The 18,515-nt window shown below is 41.4% G+C and overlaps 1 protein-coding gene across 3 annotated transcripts in view; it reads right to left on the reverse strand.

The window, feature by feature from the left end:
• The window catches only part of LOC100586327 (5-formyltetrahydrofolate cyclo-ligase), a 52,945-nt gene extending 35,107 nt beyond the window's left edge, over positions 1-17,838 (reverse strand). Inside the window, exons 1-2 of one of the 3 annotated variants that reach the window (XM_003275402.3) lie at positions 17,720-17,838; positions 9,689-9,950 (exon numbers count right to left, since the gene is read on the reverse strand). In XM_003275402.3, coding sequence (XP_003275450.2) covers positions 9,689-9,896 — 208 coding nt within the window. In that variant the 5' untranslated portion in view covers positions 9,897-9,950; positions 17,720-17,838. Of the gene's footprint in view, positions 1-9,688; positions 9,951-15,967; positions 16,092-17,439; positions 17,603-17,719 lie in introns of those variants that run through there. The other 2 variants (XM_003275401.2, XM_030814888.1) reach the window with 2 other exon arrangements.
• Between the last annotated feature and the right edge of the window lie 677 nt (positions 17,839-18,515).

The raw sequence follows: 18,515 nt of genomic DNA on the forward strand, positions 1-18,515 counted from the left end.
CCAATGGTGCGATCTTGGCTCACTGCAACTTCCGCCTCCTGGGTTCAAGCAATTCTCCTACCTCAGCCTCCTGAGTAGCTGGGATTACAGGCACCCACCAGCACGCTCGGCTAATTTTTTCCTTAAAATTTGTGAATTTTATTTATCTTCTATATGCTACCTTTGTGATTGTATTTGTTATAAAAATAATGTGTGGTTTGTAATGTTTGTATGTTTGTTTTTCTGGTTTGTTTCTGCTAAAATGTTTAAGTAAAATTAATAGTTGAAGAAAATTTACCCAATAAGGCCTGTAATAGATGCATGCCTTCTTGAGAAGCAGATGCCTAAATCAGTGGCTTTCAAACATTTTAGAAACTACAGTAAGAAAAACATCATGACCCATTTTATACACAGCACATGCATATACACACACACATGCACACATATATACACACAAAACTCTGACTAAATCAAAATTTCTTTCCTAGCTCTTTCTTGTTTTTTAATTAATCATAAGACTTCTTACAAGTGATTCTGGTTCCCTGTGTCACTACACACAAAGAACACTTAAATTTTTACAGTGGATTTGACTGCTTTAACCCAAAGTAATGACATGGGCAGTTAGGAAGATATTTTTTGTTTCTGTTCAATTTCCATCTCATGATTTGCTTCCTACTTCATCCAACAGTAAATTAGCTTATTCTGCTTTTGTTCTTTTGTTTCTTTTTAAGACAGAGTCTCGCTCTGTCACCCAGGCTGGAGTGCAGTGGCACGATCTCGGCTCACTGCAAGCTCTGTCTCCCGGGTTCACACCATTCTCCTGCCTCAGCCTCCTGAGTAGCTGGGACTACAGGCACCCACCACCACACCCGGCTAATTCTTTTTCTTTTTTTTATTTTTTAGTAAAGACGGGGTTTCCCCATGTTAGCCAGGATGGTCTCAATCTCCTGACCTCGTGATCTGCCTCCCTCAGCCTCCCCAAGTGCTGGGATTACAGGTGTGAGCCACCGTGCCCAGCCTCTGCTTGTTTATTTATGGATAATAATCAATACAAATCTGGTTTTGTAGATGACGATTAGCATAAAAGATAAACATTGATGGATCATGTGCTATTATATCTGCATTTCTTTGCAGTACTATCAGTCATTCACCCAATATACAATTCTCAGCTGTACTTTAAAAAGGATATTTAAGTTACTGAAGAAAGAGATGGTACCTCAGATTCATCAGGGCACTGTGCTAAGCCCAAACACGCCAAAAGAAAAAATGTTTGAAGACTATTTATATGTTTCTCTAAAGGACCATCAGGTGAAAGTTACATGAAGCCATAAGCTTAATATGGAGAGTAATTTTCTAACATTTTATAAAGCGGGGTAAATGAAATGGGATTCCCTATTAAATAGTGGACTCCTAATCCCTGCAAGTAGTAAAGCAAAAAAAAAAAAAAACTTTTAAATTACATATATAGGATATAATAAAGCAAATCCAATAACAAAAGGTATGCTGAGGTGTCAAAATACAGGGAGAAAACAAAGGAAGAAGTGTTTAAATATGATTAAGAAATCTAAGAAGACTTTTGCAGGAGGCAGCATTTAAGCTGGGCATTCATTTACACACAGGTCTTTACTACCCTAGCTTGAAATTTAAGGTTCAGAGGAATAAACTAAAAAAAGAATTTATTTTTTCTAATTCCAACTTCACTCCTCTTAAAAATTATGCCCTTCCTCTGAATTAAATGTATACAGAAATACATATAAACCTAATAGACATTTTAATGTCTCGATTAAGGTGATAAAATAAAAATTGAATTGGAAATGCAGTTTAAACACCTGAAGTTCTATATGTAGCGAGGTTTAAGTCACCTGGGTTAGTCCTTTTAAAGATCGTTAAGTGTCCAATAGTACATTCAATGAATAATTATGCTTGAGTAGAACATTTAGCAGGCTAGCCCATCTTGGCAAGAATAACAGACCATAACCCCTAAGGAACTGTCTTTTAATCTTAATGGGCTGGGAGTTAACAAGAAGTAAATTACCATTCTCTGACATGAGGATATATTCTAAAGCCGCTGCAGAAGATAAAATAGACAATTCTGGAACAGGTCCAAGGAAGCCTATCATGGGTGCACTTATTCAAATGAAAGGCCCTGTTATAAATCAAAGCTGTAGCTGGTTCTTCCTGTGTATTTAGTTGAATACAAAATGACTGGAAAAAAAAAAAAAAGCTTAACTTTGAGACCAGAGTACTTTTAGATGCATGTAACTCAGTCCAAGTTCTTCCTTGGGAAAATATGACAACGTTCCCATGCACACAGTTACCAAGGGTACCTGTTCCATGAATAACGGTTTTAATGCAGTATGCTGTCAAGAGAGAGAGGAAAATCTAGGTAGTAAAGCAATCTTAATGAATGCAGTGTGAAGAAAAATGGCACTTCAAAGGGCACTGGAGTGGAAACCAGAACTGGGTGACCTCGCTTTATCATTAACTGCCTGTGTGTCCTTGGGGAAGTGACAACCTCCCTGGGTTGCAGTTATCCTATCTGAAAACAAAGAAGATGAAACAAGGACAGTAAGGGTTCACTCTCCCTCCCACAGTGCCTAACTCAGGAGGCAATGTTCTCAATTGTCCAGAAAGGGAGGTCACCCAAAATGCCTACAATGGCATGTGCAATGTGCAAAAGCACATTCCAAAATTACAATTGCTTTCATTTGCTTTTAGTCCTAACTTATTTCCAAAGTTCAAATACAACTAATGAGGAGGATTTTTGTTAAGCTAAAGAAACACATGTTAAAGGTTTAGAAACACTTTCAATGAGAAGATAAGCTGTAACTCATATCAAAACACCATACCATGTAGGATCTTATAACTACTTATTTCTTGGCTTAGTAAAAATTAAACATTCTCATAGACATGCTGACAGTCACTGGTGGGACCAGTGGTGTTAAGAGTCTCCACAGAATATTATTAAAAATACCCAGATTGTCAGAAAATAAATGTCTGTTATTTAAGCTGCACTGCCCGCCCCCAACAAAAAATAAAAAACAAACCCGGAGACTGGATTGAGAATAACGTATTGACCCAGCAGCTGTTATAGCACTCGGGCTCAGGAACCAATCTAAGTATTATTCCATGTACTTAGCCTTACAGAAGAACACAGAAGAGGAGATATGGCAGGTTCAGCATCTTTACCTCATCCAGGGCCCAGCAGCTACCTCAGTACAATGCTTCTTTTGCCTCCTCACTCACACAGGGTGCAGCAAGAGCCAAGGGGCACATAGGTCACCTTCACACAGAGAAGCTGCAACTCCCATTTCCTGCCCATCTTTTATACAGATCTAGTTCCACAGATCCAAGGCTTCCATGCCAACTCACAGCTCTCAATTCAGGTGTAGTAGCACACAGTAACAGGCAGGTACAGGTACATCCCACATTATCACAACTCTATGGCTTCCCCAAAACTAGTGCTGAGAGAAGATAAGTTTCAAGGTTATTCCCCCAGGCAGGCCCAGCTTAGTCTGGGACCGACGTTAACTCTTTACTCACAAATATAAAAAATGTTGGTTGGGTGCAGTGGCTCATGCCTATAATCCCAGCACTTTGGGAGGCCAAGCCAGGAGGATTGCTTGAGGCCAGGAGTTCAAGATCAGCCTGGGCAACAGAGTAGACCTGTCTCTACAAAAAATTTAAAAATTAGTCAGGCATGGTAGTGTGTACCTGTAGTCCTGGCTACTCAGGAGGCTGAGGTTGGAGAATCACTTGGGCTCAGGAGTTCAAGGTTACAGTTAGCTATGATTACACCCCTGCGCTCCAGTCTGGGTGACAGAGTGAGACCTTGTCTCTAAAAACAACGAGTTATAGCGCCTTATAAAACAACTGACTCTAGTATACTTTTTAATGTGTCCCTATGTACATGCATATAGTTTTTTAAATCCAGATTTTCTTTCTTAGCTATAAAGTGTTGATAATCTATTCATTTATACAGGCATTCTTTGAATTCAAAACTGTTAGCTTCACCTCAAGAAACTTTTACTGAAAGTCTACAACATAAACCATATGATTAGGTACCAGGGATACAAATGATTTAGAAGAAGGTTTCTGCTCCGAAAGAGTCTAAGTCTATCAGCAAAGAAAAGGGACATACTTCAAAAAGAATTAATAAAACGTGGTAATATATGTAAAGTGCCAAGTACATAAGAATTACGGGAGAAAAGGACTAGTATATTGTGGGCAGCCAGGAAAGGTTTGGGGGAAATAATTTCTGCTTACTGTTAATAACTACCATGTATTGATTTCTGACTACATGGCGAACTGTACTAGGCACTTTGCATATATCATCTTACTTTATCCTCTCAACAACACAATTAGTCAGTACTGTAATTATCTCCAATTTTCAGATGGGGAAATTTGGACTTTGAGATGTTAAGTAATTCTGCCCAAGTGGTAAAGGCCAGATTCAAACTCAGATCAGTCTGACTCCAAAGCTAGTGATCTTAAGCACCAGACTAGAATAGACTATCCTGAAGAAACACATAATATATTCTAGACTGGAAAATGGCATAAACAAAATCACTTTCACAGCAAAGCACATAACATTACCCTATGCTTGACCATTCAACATTAGCAAAAACAACAGCAGCCACAGCAGCAACAATGGCATTTTTACTGAGCACCTACTATGTGCTAAACACTAGTCAGACATTATCTCATTTAAACTCCATAACAGATATGTAAGCTAGGTCTGAGTCCACTTACAGGTAAGAAGACTGAAACTCTAAGAAGTTAAGTGATCTTCCCAAGGTAACACAATTAGAAAGGAGCAAAACTAGAATTCAAATCCAGGTTGGTGTGTTTCTCAAATCCATATTTTCCATTACTAGGAAATACTGTCTTCCAGCAGACCACTTTGGCTGAAATAAGGAGCTGTACCAAGGAGGCACAAGAATTAAGGTAGAAAGGGAGGTAAGACCCAGAAAGTGACCTGAATATTTGGATTTCATCCAATGTCCCTTCTTTTGGCAACAACCAGCAGGAACCACTGTTTGCTCAGGTACACAGATCTATTCGGTGTACAGAGAAGGCTTGAATAGGGTAGATGACCTGTACAGAAAGGTACTTTGGGAACATTAATATGGCCAGGAAACCAATTTAAAGTTTACTCCAATGGAACAGATATGAAGAATGAAAATTGTAGACTAAGACTTCCCCCAAAACTGGAATTGGAGAAAGACAGGTAATAAAAACATTACAAAGAAAAATCTGGTAATAACTGGATGGTGGGAAGGAGGCAACGATAATTCCATGTCTACAAAGGGGCTGCTAACAGAAATGAAAAACAAAAAAGAATGATAAGAACGAATTTAGACATGCTGAAAATAAGGAACAGTGAGACATCTAAATGTTCAACAAAAGCTGAAAAAAGCTAAAAGTTCAACAAAAAGTTGAACAGGACAGCACAAAGGAGAGAGCCCTGTGACATGCCAGCACAAACCTGCTTCTGTGAGGACAACAGGCTAGTTAACTCCACAACACTGGGAACCAGGTCCATGCTCTTCCCTGCTATATCCCCATCACACCTCCGACAGAGCAGTGCTCTACACATCTTTTCTGAATAAAGTATTATGAGCCAATCCAAATTTCTCCAGCCTCCTGAGGATATCATGACTCCATCAAATATGCCTTGATGAAATCCATACCCGCTATCTTTTATTATATTCTTGCAGATGCCATGCAACCCTAAGAAAGAAAGAAATGAAGTCAATGTGAGCTACTCACAGTGAACCAATCATAACCCTCCCAAAAGTACTGATCATGAACAACCTAGAAGGGTTGTTCAAAGACTCTGTCCTTGATGATGCCCCACTCAATTACTTTAAAATGTTTTATTTGAGGACTAGAAAGTCTTCATTATGATCACTAAGTTATGGCTCAGGTACCTACACATAGATAATAATTCCCAAAAAGCCTCCAAGAAGATCATAAGTTAAAAATCAGCACCGAAAAAGCTATGACTGCAAAGAGCCTATTATATTCTGCAGAATTTCAGAAATGATTGACGGCATAGGTGAGTTTAGTTTTGACTCTCCAGTATCCATTCCCCCTTGTTCTGGAAACACAACAAACACTCTCACCCTACTCTCAGCTCAGTGGTTTGGGTAGGGCTGCCAAGCTGGGCATATGACCTAGTCTAAGTCAATTGGCACTTCTTTTTCTTCCTGGTCACAAAGAATGGGTCAGGGACAGGCACATAAGACCCAGGCCTAAGCCAGTCAGCCGATTCCATACCTCTGGCCATAGTGATTAATTTCAAGATGCCCATTTGGGTCAAGAAGAGTTAGGACCAGGACTTTATCAGACTGTTAGAAAACAAACTTGTTCTTTACGGCTAGCAGTAAGAATGCCATGGAACCTAGAGCTGCCATGGGCCACCATGTGGCACCAGTAAATGAAACTGATATAGATGGAAGCAAAGCCAAAAGGCAGAGATAGACTGGCTCCGAATGCCACTGATCCAGCCAGCCATTCTGTGAACTTTTCAGTCTCTGGGTCAATAAAATCTCATTTTTGCTTAAGCCAGGTTGAATCAGACTATATACTTGCATTGGAAAAATTCCTGCTCTAATCTAATTGCCCAAGCAGCCCTTACCTTGAGGATAAACTTGGGAAAGAATCCAACCCTCTATTTCTTTTGCTACATATATAATACAAGAATAGCCCATGGGAAATTTTTGCTTAGGAACTTGTAATTGCAACTGAAGACACAAAAGCTCACTCTTTTCTAAGCTCTGATAATGTGAGCAAACAAGAAAGATAAACAGATAACAAAAGCTACACCAAGGACAGTCTGAGCTCTGATCAGCTTGTCCCAAACACTGTAAAGCTAGATGTATGCTTAAGCACTGAAGTTGTCACATTTTAAGTTGCTGATGCAAGTAGAAATCCACAGTACAGAGTGTGATGTTAGGAGATAACAAACAGCCAAGGCTGCCTACTCAAACATTTCTATAAACAACAGCAGCGAGCTTTGACCCCAGGCTGCAGTTTCGAGAAATTGTGGGTATAATCCTCTATCCCTTTGCAACTCAGATTGCAAGTATCTGCAAAGAAAAACGCATGGGGGAAAAAAGCCACTGTTATTACACATACAGCATGAATAAATACTAGAGGAGAAAAAAAAATGAACAACCAGTTGTGGGTTTTGGTGGACTTTTTTCTATTTAGAACCATATTCTAAATTTCTATGTTTTTAATATTCAGTATCTTTTCATTTGACACTTATATTTGACATATAATACAGGTTATGATATTCTGTTTATGTTCATTTTCTGTCTCATCAGCTACAGTGTGAGTCCCTTCAAATCAGGGCCTTATCTTTCCAGACCTAAAATAGTGTCTGACACAAAGTAGATGTGTGAAAATATCTGCTGAAAATTACTGAAATGTTAACTACTTCGCTAGTAATGAGTTTATCTTATAATGAATAATTCTGACTTCCTTGCTTAAAATTAATAAATTACCATTTATTCAATAGCTCCTATGTGACAAATGACATGCTAAAAACCATACATAGGCCGGGCGCTGTGGCCTGTAATCCCAGCACTTTGGAAGGCCGGGGCAGGTGGATCATCTGAGGTCAGGAGTTCGAGATCAGCCTGACCAACATGGTGAAACCCCATCTCTATTAAAAATACAAAATTAGCCAGCCATGGTGGTGCATGCCTGTAATTCTAGCTACTCGGGAGACTGAGGCAGGAGAATTGCTTGAACCCAGGAGGCAGAAGTTGCAGTGAGCTGAGATCGTGCCATTGCACTCCAGCCTGGGCGACAGAGCGAAACTCTGTCTCTGGAAAAAAAAAAAAAAAAAAAAAAAAAAAGCATAAATGATTGACTCACTTATTTGGATTGAGATTATCCTAACCAGGAAGTGTAAATATAAGTTAAAAGGAAAAATAATGCTTCTTCCTTACTCTTTTCACCACTGTACTTGAATAGAACTAGAACAAATGCACAAAAGTTCAAAGTGACACACTTTAGCTCAACCCAAAGATGTTCTAGAAGGAGCACAGCTGTTCTAAAAGGAATGAGCTGCCTCTAGAGGAATTGGTTACTGGAGGAAATCAAGTAAAATTTCAATTAGCAGGCACATTATAGAGATGATGCAAGCACTGAAGGAGCTGTTAACAGAGTCAACTGGAATTGGGACAGTATCCTGCATTGCACCATTAAGCCTGCGAGTCTGAAGTAGCTGCATTAAGTTTGAGCAAAGTCAGTAGCTATGATTTCCTGTCTTTTCTTATCTATAACCCTAGGCTGCTCTCCAAGATACTCTGTATTCCCTTATTATCTCATTGCCTTAAAATGCTTGCAATCTTTCCCCTTGAAAATATGAAAGAGTTTTAAAATGCTGACATTCATCTGGCCTATTGATGCAGGACACGAAGGAGGTAGATCTGAATGTATTTTTGGTGCCTAAACATCTAGCAAAGCCCAAGATTGGACAATACAGGGAAGATTAAACTAGCAAAGTACATAATCCCTCTACTGTTACCAGCCCTTGACCCTCTCCCCTCCGACTCCATCATACTGACTTTATAGGCTATGGTGTTATATTGGAAGGGGCAGAAACTGAGCAAAGACTGCATAAAGTTGTGCTAGGGCTTCTTTGCAACCATTTAAGTCCTAGTCAAAAATACACATCTCTAAGATGGGTCAGGCATTATACTAAAAACCAATATCCTTAGCTTGTTTTGCTTTCAGCTCTTTACCTCTGTTTCATAATGATAAAACTTCCCAAGCAGCTGTTGGCCAGTGAACAGCATGTATTAAGACCCAGCAGTAGAGAAGGCAAAGTGGAGTTGGGAAACAGATACTCAGAGTGGCTGGAACTCAGACTATGAAGTGGGGAGTAGAAAGATGTGAAAAGAGAAAGATAGCAGGGCCAAGATTAGGAAGAACCTCGTTAAGGAGTGTTTACTTCAATCTAAGGGCAATAGTAAGTCACAGAAAGATTTTAAGGAGGGGAGAGAAGTGGCAGATTTCGGTTTTCAAAATCTTGTTTCAATTACTTTTAAATAACCAATAAAGAGGAAGGAGAGTATGCAAGACATGGAGAGAGAACAGTTAAAAGGCCTTTCCAGGAATGCAGGCAAGGGGAGATGTCAGCTTAGACTGCAGTAGTAGCAGTGGGTTTGAGAGAAATGGACAGAGTCAGTAAATATTCAGTAGGTGAAATCATCAGGACTTAACAATAGACCACAGGTGCGGCATAAGAGAAAGAGGGGGGTCAAGGATGACCTGGAGATTTCTGGCATGGCCAGCTGGGTAGCTGGTGGTGCCATGTACTGAGATAAACACATGGTAGGTAGTCGAAGTTGAGAAGATATAAGTGCTCATTAGCATTAATAATAATATGCTCATTAGCAAGCAGACCATAACTGAAACCACAGGAAATAATTATTCAGGAAAAATATATAATTCAACCCACAAGGTAGGGCAACAATATGAGAAGTCAACAATATTATTCATTTACACTGCACAGTTTTCAAAAGGCATCACATCCTAAACCAGGTAATACAGCTGTCTTGGAAGGTAGGCAAAATACAAATTAATCCCTTACAGGAAAAGCAACTCTCACTGACCCACACATAACAGGTGGATCTCAGATCTAACAACTGGTCATAATATAACAACATCCTAACACCATAATACTCACCTGTGGACAAGGCCTCCTCCCGAACATCACCCTCACCAGGCTGAGGGATATTCCAGGATGTTTTGGGAAGTAAAGAAATTTCCTCTGGTGATTCTATTCTCACCATATCCATGTGATTGCTCTGGAACTGGTACCGAGGGATGAAGCAGATTTTGCCTCGTTGGAAAATGTCCTTGATGATCTCTTCTGTCTCAATTTCATCTTGCATGCTCAGAAAGATGGAAATTCTTTTGGACTTTTGATACTCACTGTGGGCAATCACCTAAATGGGAAATTATGGCAATTATATTTTCCAAGACTATATTTAGCAACTCCTCTTAACAATTCCTCCTTTCTCTCTCAGCCTTCTCTAATTTCTTTAAATATTAAAAAGGAAAAAAAAGGGGGGGTGCCAGAGTGATATAGTGGGTCAGACAGTGTTGCATCATGAAGCCTGACTTTTAGTTTCGGACCCAGCACTTAACTGCTCCTTTTATCCCTCCCTGGTACATCCACTCTGGTAGGTGTGAAAACTCATTAAAAGGTCACTGTGGAGACAAGCTGTCTATCTAGAGAATTCCAGGCTTGATCCCCACCTATCCATTTTAGTAGTCTTCGGTCATTTCACAGGCTTTCCCTAGAGTCTGCTTTATTTTATCTCCCAATCTTGGCTCCCACAAGCTTCTCCACTCCTTGGATCGTCAGGCTTCTCTCTCCTCCCAAATTCTACCCATTTAAAGCCCAACGCAAGCCCTAACTTTTCCTAACTTCTGCCAAACCCTTACTACATTTAGAGTTAATATATCACTTAATAATGATGTACTGTCATGAGTGGATCACTAATTGTTTCATGTACCCTAAATGTGGTATCCCTAACCGGTCCATGAACTGAGTTCTCTGAGGCAAAGAACATACCTCTACCATCCCCATCCCATTTCCTAAAATCCATCTGTTCAAATGAATATTAAAATATTCACAATTATGGGGTGGGGGCAGATCCTGATGAAAGAAACCACATTCAACGGAATCATCCATCAGGCAGGAGAAGGGAAATGAGCTTTGCTCATCATAGAAATGTCAACAATCTGAGGAACTTATCCAGACTCAGAAGTTAGCCCTTCGCTCTCTTTTTTCCTTTTTTTTTTTTTTTTTTGAGACAGGGTCTCCCTCTGTTGCCCAGGCTGGAGTGCAGTGGTGCAATCTGCAACCACTGCCTCAATCTGCAACCACTGCCTCTTAGGCTCAGGCAGTCCTCCTGCCTCAGCCTCCAGAGTAGCTGGGACCACAGGTGCAAACCACCATGTCCAGTTGATTTTTCGTATTTTTTGTGGAGACAGGGTTTCACCACGTTGCTCAGGCTGGTCTCAAACTCCTGAGCTCAACTGATCCACCCACCTGGACCTCCCAAAGTGCTGGGATTACAGATGTGAGCCACTGCACCTGGCCAGCTCTCTTTTTTTCCCTTCCTTTTCTGTTCTTCCCTATTCTCCAAACTAAAAAGAAAAGAATACTTTTCTTATTCTTTATAAGACTTTTTAATACTTTTGTTATTATTATATAATTGTAAGCCATAAAAGTAGCTTATAAATATGACTGGCAGAAAGGTACAGGAACAGTAAGTCAAGTTATTATTTATAAAAAAAGGAAACACAGAAATTAAGTAGATAGAGCACATCAAACCAGTCTAAGGAAGAAAGTTAACTCTCACATTCTGAAAAGTTATGAAATTGTTTTGAGGCCTGAAATGGGCAAAGAAAGGCAATGTGAAACCTAGACCTGGGCAGGCCTGGGGCTTTTGGCATCCAACTACTATATGAGAAAGTATCCTTTTTGCTCTCTTTACAGCAGAATATAGAAGATCGAGAGTTGAATAAGCAGTAACAAACATCAGTTAACACTCAGTGTGAGACTGTGCATACATATTTATCTTCCTTCCTCAAATCCCATTTATACTACGGTAAAGAAACACAAAAAAGAAAATCCATTAGAGTACTGAGAATAAGAGAACAGAGACCTGACTAATTTCTGTAAGACAAAGAGTGGATGGGACAGTATTTTACTGACAAAACGGCAGCAGATCACAACACTCAGAGAATAAGGGTGCAGGTCAGGCAGAATCCATTCCTCCCCTGAAATCCCAAAGCAACCATAAAAGGCAGAGGAAATCCCCATTAGCTAAGACACCTTCATTCACAAATATGTACAGACAATAAAGGATCATCAAACATTTTGAAAAGTCAAAATACAAAGTAGAAGGATAGAAAAAAAATAAGAAGGGGAGAAAAAAATGGACAAACAGGACAGATAATTTTTTGAAATTCGAATTACTTTTCTCAGACAAACTCAAGAAGATAATTGCATTTCTAAAATAACAATAGACTGCTATGGGGAGGAAGCAATCAGGGAATTATGAAATAATCAGTGGAAACTAAAATTGTGATTAGCAAAATTAAAACAACTTAGGAGAAAGCCTTGGAGTAGGGGAAAAGGCAAAAATAGGAAAAATGAAGAAAATGTTAATAGAGAAGATCAATCTATGATTTTTATTACCTGATTAACAAGAGTTCCAAAAAGGCACAAAGGAAAATAAATAATCAAAGAAGATATACTTGGCTCATACCTGTAATCCCAGCACTTTGGGAGGCGGAGGCAGGTAGATTATCTGAGGTCAGGAGTTCGAGGCCAGCCTGACCAACACGGTAAAACCCCGTCTCTACTAAATATACAAAAATTAGCCAGGTGTGGTGGTGCATGCCTGTAGTCCCAGCTACTTGAGAGGCTGAGGCAGAAGAATCGCTTGAACCCAGGAGGCAGAGGATGAGCCAAGATCGTGCCATTGCATTCAAGCCTAGGCAACAAGAATGAAACTCCATCTCAAAAAAAAAAAAGAAAGAAAGAAAAAGAAAAACATGAGTCTCCATATTGAATGGGGGCCATGGGTGCTGAGCAGAACAAGGAAAATAATTTTAAATTTGAAATTCAAACTATCAATCAAGTATGAAGGTAAAACATTTCCTAATGTATATTTAAAAGTTTACCACTCCCAAAGATACTTTCTCAAAAAAAATTATCTGAAGATATATTCTAATAAGATGAAGGGAAAAGAATCCAAGAAAGACAAAGATATTAGACTCAAAAAGCAGCCCTAACTCAGAAGTGGAGTAAGGAGGAACCCCAGGGCAATGGCAGTGCAATGGGCCAGAGGCAATCAGACCAGAAGAAGCAAAGAGCTGGAGTGTTTTCAAAAAGAGAGTGGATTTATTTTAACAGACGATGAAAATGATCTATTGATAAGATAATCACATACTCTTGATTTGTCAAAAAAGGAAAAATAAAGGTAATCAGAAGCTCCTGGAAAAATACAGAACTAAATTAGAAATATGCTCCAAATGGGAACAAAGTAAAAAAGAGAACGATTTTGAGCAATTATAGAGGAACAGAGAAAAGCTTTGGTACTGACACCTGAAACATTACCTTCCTAGCTACACATATCTAGTGACATAAAGTTATGTCTTTTCTTACATATTCAATCATACAACTTGATTTCTTACATATTCAATCATACAACTCGATGAATACCATCTATAGAACAAAAATACGGCTGGGCGTGGTGGCTCACACCTGTAATCCCGGCACTTTGGGAGGCCAAAGTGGGTGGATCACGAGGTCAAGAGGTCGAGACCATCCTGGCCAACATGGTGAAACCCCGTCTCTACTAAAAATACAAAAACTAGCTGGGCAGAGTGGCGCGTGCCTGTAGTCCCAGCTACTCGGGAGGCTGAGCCAGGAGAATCACTTGAACCCGGGAGGCGGAGGTTGCAGTGAGCCGAGATTGTGCCACTGTACTCCAGCCTGGCAACAGAGCGAGACTCCATCTAAAAAAAAAATTAAATACAAGGTATGTATTCAGTGCTTTACATATTTTTGTAAATACTGTTTACCGTAAATATGATTTACTGAAATCTCAAGTTTGGAAATCGGTCACAAATACTGCTCAGTAGACTCATTATAGTTACAGAACAAAGTTTAAATATTATAAAACCTGGCCAGGCGCGGTGGCTCATGCCTGTAATCCCAGCACTTTGGAAGGCCAAGGTGGGTGGATCATGAGGTCAGGAGTTCAACATCAGCCTGGCCAAGATGGTGAAACCCTGTCTCTACCAAAAATACAAAAATTAGCCATGCGTGGTGGCAGGCACCTGTGATTCCAGCTACTCGGGAGGCTGAGGCACAGAACTCCTTGAACCCAGGAGGCAGAGGGTGCAGTGAGCCAACATTGTGCCACTGCACTCCAGCCTGGGTGACAGAGCGAGACTCTGTCTCAAAAAATGAAAAACTGGCTGGACGCGGTGGCTCACGCCTGTAATCCCAGTACTTTGGGAGGCCGAGGCAGGTGGATCACGAGGTCAGGAGATCGAGACCATCCTGGCTAACACAGTGAAACTCTGTCTCTACTAAAAATACAAAAAATTAGCCGGGCGTGGTGGCGGGCACCTGTAGTCCCAGCTACTTGTGAAGCTGAGACAGGAGAATGGCGTGAACCCGGGAGGCAGAGCTTGCAGTAAGCAGAGATCACGCCACTGCATTCCAGCCTGGGCAACAGAGTGAGACTCCCTCTCAAAAAAAAAGAAAAGAAAAATCACACAAAACTTGACAACATAAATATGACAATATAAATGTCAGAAACTGACAGAGGGAGTAGAAAACATAGTGAGTAAAGGGGCACTAATTTCCTCATCTTAATTAGTTAGGGAATCAAGATATGACATAAAGCTGAATTTCTTTACCATTTAAATTACTTCTCTGATAAATTTCTAAGTTATAAAAAGGTACAGTGCCAATAAGAATAAATATGCTTTTCTAAATGAAAGACATCATTTAACACCTTTATTGAGTATTCACTATGGCAAAACACTACACAGTACAATGACGTTTCCAGTGATGATCCATTGGTTAGTCATGAAATCAATAGTGGGCTACAATTTTTAAATGAAATAGAATAGAAAATATTAAAGTTCAAGCCAGGCACGGTGGTTCACACCTGTAATCCCAGCACTTTGGGAGGCCGAGGCAGGAAAATCACAAGGTCGAGCTCGAGACCAGCCTGGCCAACATGGTGAAACCCTGTCTCTCCTAAAAATAGAAAAATTAGCTGGGCATGGTGGCACGTGCCTATAATCCCAGCTACTTGGGAGGCTGAGGCAGGAGAATCGCTTGAACGTGGGAGGCGGAGGTCGCAGTGAGCCAAGATCATGCCACCGCACTCCAGCCTGGACGACGGCAAGACTCTGTCTCGAAAAAAAAGAAAATATTAAATTTCGTTGTATGTGGTAAGAGCTGTAAAATGTTCCTTGTATGTGTATATTTGTTTGTACAGAGTAAAATATATTTATTACTGAGGGTCATGGGTCTGCTTTTTAATTTTTCTCTCTCCTCCTTTAATGCCAGCTCTCAGTTGTCATTCTATTGCTGTCAGTGACTCTGTATCTATGTAACCACTATTCCCATCTATAGTTTATGAATTCTAATCTTCTACAAAGACAACGTAGAAGATTAGAAACTGAATTCATCTTTATTCTCCCCATGCCCCTCCAAAATTTGTTCCAATTCCTACACTCTTTATGCCCAAGGTTCAACACCATTATACCAAGCTCTAAATTTTGGAATCATAGGTGACTCTCCTCCCCCTTCCAGTATTCTCTAACCTCTTCCAATGAGTTGCCAAGTCCTGCTGTTTCTCACTTAACAGTCTCCCATTTGCCTCCTTTCCCCTCATCTTCATTGCCCATGCTCTGGTTTGCATCTTTTTCGTCTTTCACTTGAATTGGTACAACAGTCCCCTTGCTGGTCTCCACATTTTTTTTCTTTCTTCCTTCCTCAACCCATTATCCAAATGCTGCCAGTATACTCTTCCTAAAGGACATAACAAAAAATAGGTAAAGCTCTGAATACATCCCTTTACACACTTCTTTAACTCTCACAATCGACCTATAAGAGTGATATTATCCATTTTATAGACAAGGAACCAAAGGTTCTGAGAGATTATAAGACCTGTCCAAGGATATAGTTAAAAAACAATGGTGCCAGATTAAGCCCAGATCTGTGTAGTTCCAAAGCCCATCCTAAACTGTATCCTGTCATCTCTTGCCTAAATATCCCTACTCACGCTCCCCTATCCCATCTTTCCCTTCACCTGAAAAAATTCATCTTGTTCTCCGAAATTCATCTCAAACATTTTCTAACAGAAAGCTTTCCAATTCCTCCTCCCCAAGGCTACGTTTCCACAACATTGGTGTTTACCTTTATCATGTATCTGGCTTCAATGCAATTCTTTATTCATGTCTGTTTCCTCTTCTAGGCTCTCTGCTCCTTTAGAGCAACAATCATATCTTTTTCATCTCCACAACCCAGTACATAGCCAAGTGTGCACTACATAGGTGTTCAACATATGTGAATGAATTCGCTAAATTTTAAACAACTAGATAGTAAGGACAAGAGTCTATATCCTTTACATCTACTAAAACACCCAGCAATGCTTCCTCATAATAGCTAAAATAATTGTTTGAACGAACAAATTAACATCTGTATAGATTCCCTCATGCACACCTACACAGATGAAGAGAGGGGTGAAATGAGCATATATGCTTTACTGCTTTAACCCATAGGCACCTTGGATTTGAGTAAATAACAGATAATAGAATAGTGAAGGGTAATTAAGAAAGCCTGATTCCAAGGGAACATCAAGTCTCCAAATATCTACTGGTGTCTCTGAGGCATGATGCTGGGAAGACAGATCATCAGTTTGACTTACAACAGAATTACAAATATGTACTTATTCAGGGGACATGAAATTTTTCTTCCTCTGGTGTCTAACAAAAATGAGTCCCCAAAAACTCTTTAGAACATGCCTTCATGACAGGATATGACTGCCATTTTATTGATAAGAAAACTGACATTACATAGACGACTAAAAATACATAGCAGTGCAGTTAGTGAAAGTAATAAAACAGAGGTCTGCTAACCAACAAACATGGACCCTCACTTATTCCTCTCATTTCTCTCTTCTGCTTCCTACGTTCTTGGGAAGCCTGGGTATGATAGCCAAGTCTTCCTTTCATTCACTCAAGAAAAAGCATTTAATGTTGACCCACTCTGAGACAGGAAAAGCCTAGGCCCTGGAGCTACTGAGACACAGCCTTAACCCTCCATATGCTTAGTGAAGTCCAGTCAACATCTGAGTTCTGCCCTTTGGCATCTCCACACCTTTTTTGGTGTTCCCTCGTCTAAAGCACCTGCATCTTTCTCTGGCCATTTTATTAATATAACTGGAGTCTTACTCGTAGCTTATTAACTGTAGGCCTCACTGAGGGAACCTGGGCACTCAGGTGTTCAGCCATCTCCTCTACCACAACTTTCTGTTCTCAGCCTGCTCTCACCACAGTACTGTCATCCCCACGGAGGAATTTTCGAGCACCAAAGGTGCCACCCATGCAAACGAACTCTCCTCCCAGAGATAAATCTGTCAACCCCTGCCGTCCTCTTGCTCTTCAGCCCCACAACTTTTGTTACCGGTCCCTCTCCCGCCATAGTGCCAAGAGCGTCCAGACCACGACTAGGGGGCGTGCGCGCGCCAGGAAGGGGAAACGTGCGCGCGCCGGGGAGGGGGCGCCTAGCCCAGCGCCTGCACGGATCATGCGCAGATCAGCAAGCGCTGGCCGCCAGGCATTTAGAGGGTCTGGCCGCCGTGGCTTCCGCTACGGGCGGCCTCGCACCTTCTGGGTCAGTATGCGGGACTGGCGTAGCCGCTCCTCGGCGCTCATCGCCCGCAGACGCTGCTTCAGCTCTCCCCGCAGGCTCCGCTTGGCGCTGCTCACCGCTGCCGCCGCCATCTCACGCCCACGCCGAGTCCAATCCCGCCCTGGGCGCCCTCGGGTTCGGTCTCCGCCCCTGGTCGCTCCCAGGTGGATCCGCGGCCTAGGGGCGGGTCGGGGCTCGGGGAAGCGCCCCCCACCCTGCTTCCGGGACGCGGTCCGCAGCGCGCCGCGCGTTTACCTCGCCTCTGGCCCTTGAGACCCAGCCCTCGTGCGGCCCCCGTGGTCCGGCTCGCCCTCCCCGGCTACGGGAGCGGTGGCGAGGCGCCGTCGCTGCCCTGCCGCCTGACCTCCCTGAGCCTGGGCCCTCACCGGGACCGCGGAGGCGGCAGCGCCACTGGCGGGGATGGTAAAGACGGCCGGCAGTACCCACGGTGCCTCCCATCTCTTGTAATGTTCAGTAGTGGGACTTCAGGGGCCAGAAAAGAAGGACAAGTAGCGAAATCGTCACGAGTCGCTTAACTACAGGGATATGTCTGACAGATGCCCCAATTTCCTTCTTGTGCAAATATCAGAGTGCAGTTACACAAAGTTACTACACACCTATGCTACACACCTGTACGGCGTATTTTGTACCGAATACTGTAGGCAATTGTAAGCACCGTGATACTTGTGTATCTAAACACAGAAAAGGTAATGTGTTGGTTGGCTACCACATCAGTAGGTATTAGGAATTTTTCAGCTCCATTATAATCTTAAGGGACCACAGTGGTTGATGGAAATGTCCTTATGTGATGAATGCATAGATGATACATAGTCGGAACACTGCTAAAGCAGTAACTGTAGTGTAAAAGCCAAATATTGTGGGTTTCTAGTGTGAATGTATTCCAGGTAATAGTGCCCACACAGGTACTTCCTGTTATAACCATCAGTGACTGTTCATTCCCACCACTCAGCTCTGATTAAAACACAAAAATGAATTAAAACTAAAGGCAGTTGGGGGGTGGGTGAGGCACTTGCAGGAAGAGGTAAAAGAA

This window comes from Nomascus leucogenys, chromosome 6 (genome assembly GCF_006542625.1).
Source record: "Nomascus leucogenys isolate Asia chromosome 6, Asia_NLE_v1, whole genome shotgun sequence".
Taxonomy (NCBI): domain Eukaryota; kingdom Metazoa; phylum Chordata; class Mammalia; order Primates; family Hylobatidae; genus Nomascus; species Nomascus leucogenys.